Here is an 11,745-nt window from a genome sequence, read left to right on the forward strand (position 1 = left end):
CTCTTGTCTATAAATAGACAAGATATCCTAACGATGTGAATAAGTGGAAATCTAATATGATTAAGATATTATAGATCATCTCGTCTCTCGTAATCATGTAAGCTAGTCAATAAAAGATTATAAATATGTTTTCATTTTTTTTTGTCTCTAAATTCATCAATCAATAATACAAAGGATATGAAGAGAGAAAAATGAAAGTTCTCTTTATAGATTAACATTTATCGGATTTGACAATGATAGACACATAGATTAGAAAAAAAATTTTCTAAACAACATTAAAGGATACCCATCATAATATTTAGATATATTATTATTTGATTTCAGGTTTTTAACATTAATGTCTTTCGCTTAATAATAGTATATTATAGTTTTTATGCTTAGACTCTATTGAAATTATATCATTTAAAGGATTAACTCTATGTTTAATGTTTATGGATGATATTATAATTGTCATACATGATAATTATCATAAAAATATTCCTTTATTTCCAATGTGAAAGTCAAGTTTTAGATAAAGTTCAACATATATATCTGATCAGTTTTCTTATGAGCTCTATTATAAGGGAATAAAGCTGAAGTCAAAGAGATATATGCGCACCAAAAAGAATCTTAGTTATCCTTATTAATGAGAACAGTGGTAAAGACAACCCCAGTGACCAAGTTGCGATGACGGAGGAGGATTCAGCGACAAGCACTGGCACCTGACGGTGCCATAAAGCCACCATTGTACGGTCTCAGCAACCACAGAGAAGGCATTCATTAGGGTTCTCCGCGTTGACGCATCCATTTGATGAGGGTTGACTACTCAAATCCTGCACACGCTCTTGGTGGTCAACTTGCTTGCTTGCGACAACCGCGAAGCGCTCCGCTCGGTCAACCGTCCGCAGCCGAGACAGTAAAAGTCAATGTCTATTGGGACCATTGCTGGTCCAATTTAAAACTTCTTCTCATTCTAATTTACGATTATTTTATTATTCCAATAAATTATCTAATGTTTATGTGCCTTTTATATGAAGATTTTTTTATTTGAGAAATCAAGCCTAAATCAACATCAATTTACCATCATATCATGAGATCTATAAGTATTTTTTCGTGAAAAACCAATCCATATAACTTTATGTTAGTATTATTTTTTCTTCTTCTCACAATATGAAGTAATCATAAATGTCTCATCCCAAGACAAAAGATCCTACAATAGATGCTTAAGTTTTTTGATATCCGATAAATTTTTTTTGATACTTAAGTTTTTTAGATATATTTTTCTATAAAAATATATATTTTTTGATTTTGGGGGAGGGGGGATGTTATGTTGACTACTCATACATTAATATCATATCATCACCTTATTATTTGTGCATACTTAGTTGATGTCACATCATCATGATTTCATTAACTTCGTTATAGTAACTAAACTAAGAACAAAAATCTCAGTGTTCCCCTCTCTTACTAGTAGTATCCATGAAAGAATCAAAGATAAAAGTAGCTCCAAGTGACTACATTCCAAAAATTTGGCCCACCACATACTTCATGGGACACCATATTGGACTTCTTTATCATACACCTAAGCTTGTCTCTCACTAAATCCCAAATACCTTAAGACATAAACGTATAATAAGCCTATTATATACTCTCCATGTCCTTAGATCACAAACTAAACCTTAGTATACATCTCTAGCACTAGAAAATAGCATTACAATTAAAGAGAAGTCCTTCTCATCGTCCACATTGATGTCTCGGTGGCAACCAGGAAGAAGCCGGTGGCTCGAAGGACACCATGGCGCGCCGACCCCGCCGCCATTAATGTTCTTAGCCTTATCTTACCACACTGCTGTCAACTACTCCTCCCTCATCTTCTTCTTTTATATACCAAGGCCCCTTTCTAACCCTTCTCCATCTCCTCCTCTTGCTTGCACACCTCTCTCTCTCTCTCTCTCTCTCTCTCGCTCGCTCTTGTCTCTAAAGGTCTCGGTCATGGCGCCGGCTTTCGTTCACCGGGATAGGAAGACCGTCTGTGTCATGGACGCGTCATGTCGGCTCGGCATTTCCCTCGTCAGGAGGCTTTTGCAGAGAGGATGCACTGTTCATGCCGCCTCTTATCACCACGGTTCGCAGTTCGCCCTTGGGTTCTTTCTCCTCGTTGTCGTCGGGTGCTTTTGTGTATGCTGGATTCCGACGATTGCTGCTTCAGGTGAATCGAGTGGCGTTCTGAAGAGGATGTGCAGCGAGAACAGGCGGCTCAAGCTGTTTCAAGCGGACCCCTTCGACTACCAAACCATCGTCGACGCCGTGAAGGGCTGCTCCGGCCTCTTCTACACGTTCGAGCCTCCCCAGGATGAGTCCTATGACGTAAGTGCTTACTTCATCGACTTGTATCCATTGAACCGAGAAGCCATAGGCTTTCCGAAACATTTCGTCGAACAGTGTACGTGCTTGTTGTCATGAGTTGGCCGTATTGATTGCACCAACTGTTTGATCATGACGGCCACAGAGTCTGAGATAACCCAGCGTGCCCTTTGACTTCTTTAAAGAATCGACAGCGCGCATGGATACGCCTGGTCCACTGTGCACATGGAACAGTTGGAAGAAGACAAGCCTGTCATCAATCCTGCTGTTTCTTCGCCTAGCTTCGAGTGAAAACGCGGGTTCTGACCATCTGCTTCCACCAAGTTGGCAAACTGTCACTGGTGAACAGTGCAATAACTCTTGTGTCGATCTGGTCAAGCAAAAACCCAGTATGATACCAAGAGAGTTATTACGTCAGTAATAGCTGGTCCAAATATGCATCTTCTCCGCTACTGTAATTACAGCAAACACCTTCAGCGCACCTTTCCGTGGTGTATGATGCAGGAGCTGATGGTCGAAGTCGAGGTGAGAGCCGCACACAACGTGGTGGAAGCATGTGCCCAGGTGGACACCATCGAGAGGGTGGTGTTCACGTCGTCGGTGACCGCGGTCGTTTGGAAAGAAAACCGCAAGCTAGCGGCGGACGTCGACGAGAGGGAATGGAGCGAGCCCAACTTCTGCAGAAAGTTCAAGGTAACCTTCTTCTTCCTCCTCCATAAGACCTCAGCACTGTATACTATATAAGGCAATGCCCTCGTGGTTGACGGCAGCTTTGGCACGCGTTGGCTAAGACGTTAGCGGAGAAGACGGCGTGGGCGCTGGCAATGGACAGGGGCGTCGACATGGTCTCCGTTAACGCCGGGCTCCTAACGGGGCCGGAGATCTCCGTCAGCAACCCCTACTTGAAGGGGGCTCCGCAGATGTACGAAGACGGCGTCTTGGTGACGGTGGACATCGACTTCCTCGTCGACGCCCACATCGCCGTCTACGAGGGCCCCTCCGCTTACGGACGTTACCTCTGCTTCAGCAACGTCGTCTGCCGCCCCCCTGACGCCGTTAAGCTCGCCCAGCTGGTCTCCCCCGATGCCCCTTCGTCTCCCCAAAGGTCTGCCTTCTATAGTCGACATTATTCTATCGGACCTCCGACGTTGCGTAATGCTGTGCGTTGAATGGCTTACAGTAATGAGTTGAAGGTGATAGCGCAGCGGATTCGGAACAAGAAGCTGAGCAAGCTGATGGTGGATTTCGACGTGCGGATACAGGTGGAGCAGTAGACAGCCGTCCGTTTTGCTTCTGATGGTTGGAGATGTGGAAATGCTGTGTGGAGTCTTTTAAGTCATCAACTGTGTATATGTAGAGTGCTCCCTGGTATCAAATATCCAAAAGAAAGAGTATATGTTGATTGGATTTGCATAAAATTGGCAGATGATTGAATTGTTTTACCATTGAAAATTGTTAGTAATTTCTTGGCTAAATCGAGCTGTGGATGTTTCTATTTTTTAATCAATTAATTGTTAATCCTAATTGATTTCAATCAATAAGACAGTGAGTTTCATAGACTCACTCCTAATTGATTTTAATGAATAATAACTATTTTTATTTACCATATATAAGATAGCTTTATAGTAAGTTAATAGAGGAAAATATTATAATATTTAAAATATTTTTCAAACTGTTAATTTGAATTAATACCCATAGGGACTAATGCTCTTAGATAATGTTGGCTTAAACAATTTTAAGTCGTGGCCTCGAGGTCGACGTGGCTTGGTTCGGGTCCGGACGATGGGTGATCTTTCCGGGACGACCCTCGAGACCGCTGAGGTGGCCGGCTGCAGTAGTCCGATCGGGACGAGGTCACCGTTTCCTCTGAGAGGGGGCTCCTCGCCTGGGTGTCTAGCGGGAGGCTTCCGTCTTCGCATGTTTGTCTGGCATGGCCCTCCTCAGTCAAGTTCCTCCCCCTGGCGTTTAGAATGCGAGGGTATTTATAGGGAAGCTTACTGTTTCTTTATGTGTCTGCTTGCAGGGGGCAGGCTCGTATTCCTGGTAATGTCCGACACTGGTGTTGGCGTGGCGTGAAGGACCGAACCTGAGCAGGACGTAAATGCGCCTCGGTCGGCGTTCTGATTTGTTTGACCAGGTGCTGTCGGGTCGATGGAGGCGTGAGGCGTCATCTAAGGCAGCTGACATCAGCCCGAGTCTTGTCGCCATTATTATCCTCATCAGATAATCATCGATATTAAATGTTCTCGATTAATGGTTGACATATTTTTTTTATACCATATAATCCAACAAAAAAAATATTCCTTAATCCAAAAATCATCGGATTAAAATTATAAAAAACAAAATATAAACCAAAATTATCATTGTATCGAGTGATTCGGGTCGGACGCTGCTCATCAAACTCCGAATCCGACATGACGTGTCCATGACATAGTGAGTTTCAAGTCAGCGGATGGTAACGGGGGTTTGTCTGGCTCCGTTCCTCCTCAGCCAAGTTCCTCCCCCTGGCGTTTAGAATGCGAGGGTATTTATATGGAAGCTTACTGTTTCTTGATGTGCCCACTTGCAGGGGGCAGGCTCGTATTCTTGGTAATGTCCGACACTGGTGTTGGCGTGGCGTGAAGGACCGAACCTGAGCAGGACGTTAATGCGCCTCGGCCGACGTTCTGGTTTGTTTGACCAGGTGTTGTCGGGTCGATCGAGACGTGAAGCGTCATCTGAGGCAGCTGACATCAGCCCGAATCTTGTCGCCATTATTATCCTCATCAGATAATCATCGATATTAAATGTTCTCGATTAATGGTTGACATATTTTTTTTATACCATATAATCCAACAAAAAAAATATTCCTTAATCCAAAAATCATCGGATTAAAATTATAAAAAACAAAATATAAACCAAAATTATCACTGTATCGAGTGATTCGGGTCGGACGCTGCTCATCAAACTCCGAATCCGACCAAAGGAACGAACAGTGTCACTTGGCCACTATCGAGTGCCACTTGGCCACTGTCGGGTGCCAACCGTGAAACTGCAACCATACCCGTTAAGCGCAACAGCGAAGTGTCATCCGACGGACGTTACCTCACGTGAACCCCTAACGCCCATTCTCCCGTTTCGCCCACACGCGCCTCCTCACTCACCGCCGCCGTCGCTTTTCTTCGTACCTCCGCGCCCCCAATCTCCTCGAGCGAGGAAGATTCCAACGAGGGAGGTCGAAGAATCTTTCGCCATGGCTTCGGAGAGCGTCGCTGATCGGAACGCCGTCTTCAGGAAGCTGAAATCCAAGTCGGAAAACAAGGTGATTCCCCCGTCGAACCTCTTCTTCTCCCTCCTCCTCTTTTCAGGGCTTGTTTATGTTCGGGGATGAGTTGGTGCTTAGGGATCTGATTCTGAGGGTGTGGATCCTGATGGGTTCCTTCAGATCTGACCGATTCTAACTGCGGATCCTTTTTTTCCCCGCAGATGTGCTTCGATTGCAACGCGAAGAACCCCACGTGGGCGTCGGTGACGTACGGGATCTTCCTCTGCATTGATTGCTCCGCCGTTCATCGCAGCCTTGGTGTGCATGTTAGCTTCGTCAGGTATGCGGCGTTTTCCTTTGGGTGATTTGGGTTTTTCGTTTTACGATTTTGGGATCATGGGCAATTTCTCGTATCTATTTTTAAGAATTATCGATTCTACTCCAAAGGTGGAATGCGTTCTGCATGTTGTTGTAATGTTTGGACGCTCTCTTTTTTGTCTTTTTGGAGAAGTTGAAGGCTTTAATTAGTGTTTTGCTATGATAATGCAAATTCAATTTCATGAAATACTAACCAAGTACCCAAGAACTACTCCAGTGTTCTTCATCACGAAACATTGTTTTATTATTGGAGCTTTAGTTAGCGTCCTTATATGGTGTATGATAGAGATACGATATTTTCAATTTATAAAATCCTTGTGGAAAATAAATCAAGCTTTGTCTTTGATTTGCATCGTAGAATATTGATGTCAGGAAGTTCTGTTTCTTATTTTTGGTTTTGATCTCTCTGGTGATGGTCGGAGAAGCATATTTATGCGAAACCTCCTAAAATGCCTGAAGCCATGTCTGTTTAAAGTTTCTTGGGGTGCTTTAACTCTTGAGATTGTGTTTAATGTTGGATGTCTGATTAAAGGTTTCTTGGGTGCTTTAGTTCTTGAGATTGTGTTTCACGTTGGATCTATTCTGACTCAAATTTTGTATTGCTTCTAGGATAGTTTTCTATATCGTCAAAGAGAACATCATAGCAAATCTCCTCTGAGAAATCACATCTAGTTGCAGAATATAAGAAAAAATATATTTTTTTATGCAAAAAAAAATTGTGTGAGATACATAATCTAGATCCTTGGCTTTAAGCACAGCTTTGGATGATGAAATCTCCTTGATGAGCTGCTTCTGCTTGAATGACACTTCCATAATCTGTATCTGCTTAGCTATTAGACTATTCCAAATCCAATGGATCTGGATTACTTCCATCATCGCAACCCTCAACCTCAATATGTTAAAAGAAAATATCTGGGTCAGATATGCTTGCTTGGTAGATATTTGATTATATCTGCCCATTCCAAATTGATTCTTTCTAAATGAGTACCTTCATCTATAGATACGTGTTGGCTGAATTTTTCTTCTGGATATTTTAATCATCAATCTTTGAAGATCTCCAACCCATGTTACTGTCAATGTCTTCTCTTAAATATGTGATGGATTATGGATTAGTTAGCTCTAAAACTTGGCTAACTTGATCGATAAAATTAAAAGAAACTGATGATGTTAGCCTGAACTTCAGGCCCTGAAAAATCCAGTGTTGATCAATACTAACTAGACAGACTTGTTTAGAATAATGCCATTAGAAAGACTATCTAATCAATGTTTAGCAATATTAACCGATGGCTGTCTGATCCATTGTTGACATGACTGACAGACTATTTGTAAGTATTCATGTAATACCTGAAATCTGTGCTTAATCTATTGATTAGAAATACTCTTGTGACTTTATTAAGACTTTCTTTCTGTATGATCGACATAACTGTGGTATGTGGTTTATGTTGGACAGATCTTTGGGCTTTTTCTATTAGTTACTAGACATGTATTAGCACTTTCCTTCATCAATTTTTTCCTTCTGATAAGTTGATGTCACTTTAACTTTGGGCTTTTCATGTATCGGATGACTTACTGTTTTATCTAGTTCTTAACCAGATTTTGAATTGTTTCACTGGGAAGTCGTTACATGTGATGCCATCTTAAGAAGTTTATTTTGGTGGATTCTAGGTCCACAAATTTGGACTCATGGACCCCAGAACAGCTTAAGGTGATGGTTTTTGGAGGCAATAATCGTGCTCAAGTGTTCTTTAAGCAGCATGGATGGACGGATGGTGGTAAAATTGAGGCAAAGTATACATCTAGAGCAGCTGAGTTGTATAGGCAGATACTGTCCAAAGAGGTTGCTAAAAGCTTTGCAGAAGATAATGTTTTGCCTTCATCACCTGTTGCCACTTCTCATACATCAGATGCAGTTGACAGACTTCCTGAGCTTAAGCTTGCAGATGCAACCAAGGAAATCTCGAATGAGAGACATGAACCTGAAATCAGACATTCACCTAAAGCTCCCATTCATTCTACTGTCTTAAGTTCTATTAGAAAATCCACTGGTGCAAGGAAGACTGGAGGCAAGACTGGTGGGCTTGGCATCCGGAAGCTCACGACAAAGGTGATCTTGTACGATTGCATTTAGATGGTTCGATAATCATAATCATCAACTGCATTGTTGTCAGGTTTTAGCATATCGTGGTTGATCCATCATCTTCTGTATAAGCATATAAGACAAAAAAAGATATGTTTGGCTGTTTCCACACTGATTAAGGAAATCAAACATAAGATGTCTCCAATTTGATGATTCACATATTCATTTAAATATATATTTTTGGATGCTGAATTTTGATTTATCACTTTTTGTCCACAAGGGATAGGGTGGTTCCAAATAGTAGTTCCAAAAGGCCTCAGATACATAATACCTGATATCCCAGTATGTCAGGGCGTTGCAGTGTTTTAAAATGTTAAATCCATGTTCATACTCCATATCTTATGCTAGATCTATGTACTTTCTTATTCATTTTCTATTCTGTGGTATGCTTTCTTGACAAAGGTGGTATGCACATCTGTTTGTCAATCTTAAAGGTGGTACCATGTTAATCTCGTGTAACTTTTGATTTCAGCCAAATGAAAATCTCTATGATCAGAAGCCTGAACAACCAGCACCCACTGCAACAACTTCAGATAACTTTAAGACAACAGATGGTCCATCATATCCTTCTCGGTTTCAGTACATGGATGACATTCCAATTGAGAGTGGTTCTGGAGGTGCTCAGGTGATCAGTCATGTTGCACCACCAAAATCTTCAAGCTTCTTTGCTGAGTTTGGAATGGACAGTGGATTTCAGAAAAAGTCAAGCTCGACTTCTTCAAAAGTGGAGGTAAAGTACTATAAAGATATTTCTGTTAATATACTTTGTTGTGGGTCCTCTTTATCTTGTTATGAATTCTGTGTATAAATTATGTTTTAGAGTAGAATGTTCTGAATTAATTATCATGATAGTAATTCACTCAAATCTAGACACTGGTCATGAAATGGACTTTGAATAAAGATTTGTTTGCTCATTGTCTCTATCTTCTTTGAACATTTGATGTTTCAGAAATTTGAGATTAGAATAAGAGGCAAGTTAAAAAGCTGCTTAATGGAGTAAGGTTTGTGGTTGTACCAATCATATTCTAAACCATTTAGAACTTTAAACCTACTATAAGATAGAGAAAATGTGCAAGGTGATTCTTTTGCAAAAAAAAAGGGAAATAGGAAAATTAAATTAAACCAAATAAAACTCAAATTCAGATCTATCTGGACTTGCATAGATGCAGCTAAACCTTAATGAACCTGAGCCCTTAAATTTAGGTTAGACTGAAATTGTGTTTTTACTGTGATCAGTTGGGTTCCCCTGGTGACATATTACCAGAGCACAACAATCCTTCTGCCTGATTGTCAGAATTCAATGATAAATTCCAGCTGCTGGTCTTTGATATTTTTGATGATTGAACTGATTTTTTGTGACAGGAGGAGCAACATGGGATTCACTGTTACCTTTAAATGTTCCTAATTGAATAAATAAAATTTTGTTAATTCTGGATAAAAGAAGATATTGCAGTAGCTAAAAATATGAAAAAAAAGAAAGGATGCAGAAGATGGAGTGAAATTTAGGCAGAAAAATTGAGGACTATATATCTTTGGTTCTGTTATTTTCTGGCTTATGTTGATCAAATTTAGCTGTTAATCTTTATGTTTGATTGTCTGATCTTTAGCTCGAATGTATTCATAACAGTAGCAAGATACAACAAATAAGGCTATTGAGTAGGGCAATATAGGAGTTTCAATGTGGTCAGGAAGACGGGAACCATGGTGCTTTGGCGGGACTAGGTGGAAGAAATAGAACAATGAGAAAAGTAGAAAAGAAGATACATCGGTCTAAAGAAGACGATTCCTCTTGTAATTCATCGAATGCACTTCTAAATTTGAATTTAGAAGAGTTCTCTGCAATGTGACATTGGAAATCATAGTGGAGAGAAAACATATATCCAAATTGACACGTTTTAAATGAACTTTTGATTGCGGCAACATTTCTAGATCATGATCCCTAACTTAGTTTTACCAAATTATAATTATCTGAAGCAAGGAATTGAACATTAGCCCATGCAGAAACCTGCCGGACTGGAATGTACTGATTGTTATGCCAAAAGAATAAAATATTATCATATTGTTGAAATATGGATGGTACCTGGTATACTCGTGTATTGGTCCTTTGTTGGACCGGTATGTACTGGGTAGGTTATCTGGTATACCATGATATTTCAAACATTAAGCTAAAGGAATATGATTTTTATTATGGATATGCAATGATGAGTTGCTACATATTACCCGTACACTTGAATTTGTTATTGTCATTTGGTGATGCACTATGTTTATTGTAAAATATACTTCATACTTTTAATATGGTGGTCTCCAACTTCAGGAAAGTAATGAGGCAAGGCAGAAATTCTCAAATGCAAAGTCAATTTCTTCAAGTCAATTCTTTGGTGATGAAAAGAAATCAACTGAAAATGAGGCACAAATGTCCCTGCAGAAGTTCACGGTATGCCCACTTGGATGATATAATTTTTTGTTCAAACCAAGTATAGATCCATGAGCAAATTCTAGCAGGATAATATGACCTAAGATCTCTTGTGGACGTGATGCATGTCCATTTTAACCTGCTAATGAATATGGTTCAGTCCGAGAAAGTAGAAACATTTACTGGAGTTAAATATAATAATTTTCTGGCAGCTTGGAAATATTCTGTTTGATCATTTTATCTTTGTCCCAGGCAATCTTGGTTATGCCTAAAACCTTTCTGATAATTTGGTGAAGTTGGCTGACCTTTTAAGGCACTCACCTTCGTTTTTGTTTACATAGGACTCAAAAGCCATTTCCAGTGCCGATCTGTTTGGTCATGATACATCAGACCCTGGGGTAGACTTGACCGCTGCTGACCTCATCAACCGTATCTCTTTCCAGGTACAATCTTTGAGAGTTATATGTAATTTGATTTCCCGATTAATTAGCTTCCAAGATTAAATGGATTAGAAATATATCTTCACAGAATTTGAGCACTAAAAAAAAAAAAGACTTACATGGAGAGCACTTTTATACCACAAGAATTCTGGAAACTGTTTCTCTTCTTAGTTTAGGATCTCTGTTATTTAGAATCCACTGGCAGTGTTTTCCAAGATATGTTTTCTGCCCAAAGGATTAACTTCAGATGCCCCTCCCCTTGCATCTATAGGCATCACAGGATATATCCTCCCTCAAGAACATCGCTGGTGAGACAGGGAAGAAGTTGACGTCTCTGGCTTCCAGTCTTATTAACGACCTCCAAGACAGAATCCTTTGATAATGCATGGTTGAGTTTGCATGCATTATCAACAGAGTGGCCGTTCAACCACAGATTTGAACTTCTCAACTTGTAAGCTTTAGAAGCACTATCTTCTTCTTGTCACATTTTTCCTCGGATATGTATTCTTGAAGTCAGTTATTGTCCATTTTCTATTTATATTAAATCCATCACGTAGTTATGTATTCCACGAACAGAAATGCGTGTATTTTGGCTGTAGTTATATACTGCGAATGCTGTACGAGTTTGGTATGTATGTAGGAACCCATCAAATTACTATTTGCAATCTTTTATATTTTAAGTCATTCAGTCGGTCACTCTGCTGAGGAAATTTTTACTATTTATAATTTTATTTTAAAAATTTTAAACATATTAAAATATGTCTTTGTAAATAGACGTAAGTAAATATGT

At 39.9% G+C, this 11,745-nt stretch overlaps 2 protein-coding genes and 1 long non-coding RNA gene across 3 annotated transcripts; 2 read left to right on the forward strand and 1 right to left on the reverse strand.

Annotated features, from left to right (window-relative positions):
* Positions 1-1,474: 1,474 nt before the first annotated feature.
* Positions 1,475-2,961, reverse strand: LOC135635185 (uncharacterized). The gene is made up of 2 exons (XR_010495566.1): positions 2,826-2,961; positions 1,475-2,713 (listed from the first exon to the last, which is right to left on the reverse strand). It is a non-coding gene; the product is annotated as an uncharacterized LOC135635185 (long non-coding RNA).
* LOC135635184 (cinnamoyl-CoA reductase 1-like) lies at positions 1,698-3,788 on the forward strand. Its single transcript, XM_065146076.1, has 5 exons — positions 1,698-2,104; positions 2,189-2,346; positions 2,848-3,036; positions 3,114-3,448; positions 3,524-3,788. Exons 1-5 carry the CDS (start codon positions 1,729-1,731, stop codon positions 3,615-3,617), a joined length of 1,152 nt encoding a protein of 383 aa, XP_065002148.1. The 5' UTR covers positions 1,698-1,728; the 3' UTR covers positions 3,618-3,788.
* A 1,643-nt stretch (positions 3,789-5,431) lies between these two features.
* On the forward strand, positions 5,432-11,639 carry LOC103982458 (probable ADP-ribosylation factor GTPase-activating protein AGD8). Its single transcript, XM_009399388.3, has 7 exons — positions 5,432-5,644; positions 5,809-5,927; positions 7,631-8,069; positions 8,575-8,832; positions 10,417-10,536; positions 10,857-10,958; positions 11,227-11,639. The coding sequence occupies exons 1-7, from the start codon at positions 5,576-5,578 to the stop codon at positions 11,332-11,334; spliced, it is 1,215 nt and encodes a 404-aa protein (XP_009397663.2). The 5' UTR covers positions 5,432-5,575; the 3' UTR covers positions 11,335-11,639.
* Positions 11,640-11,745: the final 106 nt, after the last annotated feature.

This window comes from Musa acuminata, chromosome BXJ3-4 (assembly GCF_036884655.1).
Source record: "Musa acuminata AAA Group cultivar baxijiao chromosome BXJ3-4, Cavendish_Baxijiao_AAA, whole genome shotgun sequence".
In the NCBI taxonomy this organism is placed as follows: Eukaryota; Viridiplantae; Streptophyta; class Magnoliopsida; order Zingiberales; family Musaceae; genus Musa; species Musa acuminata.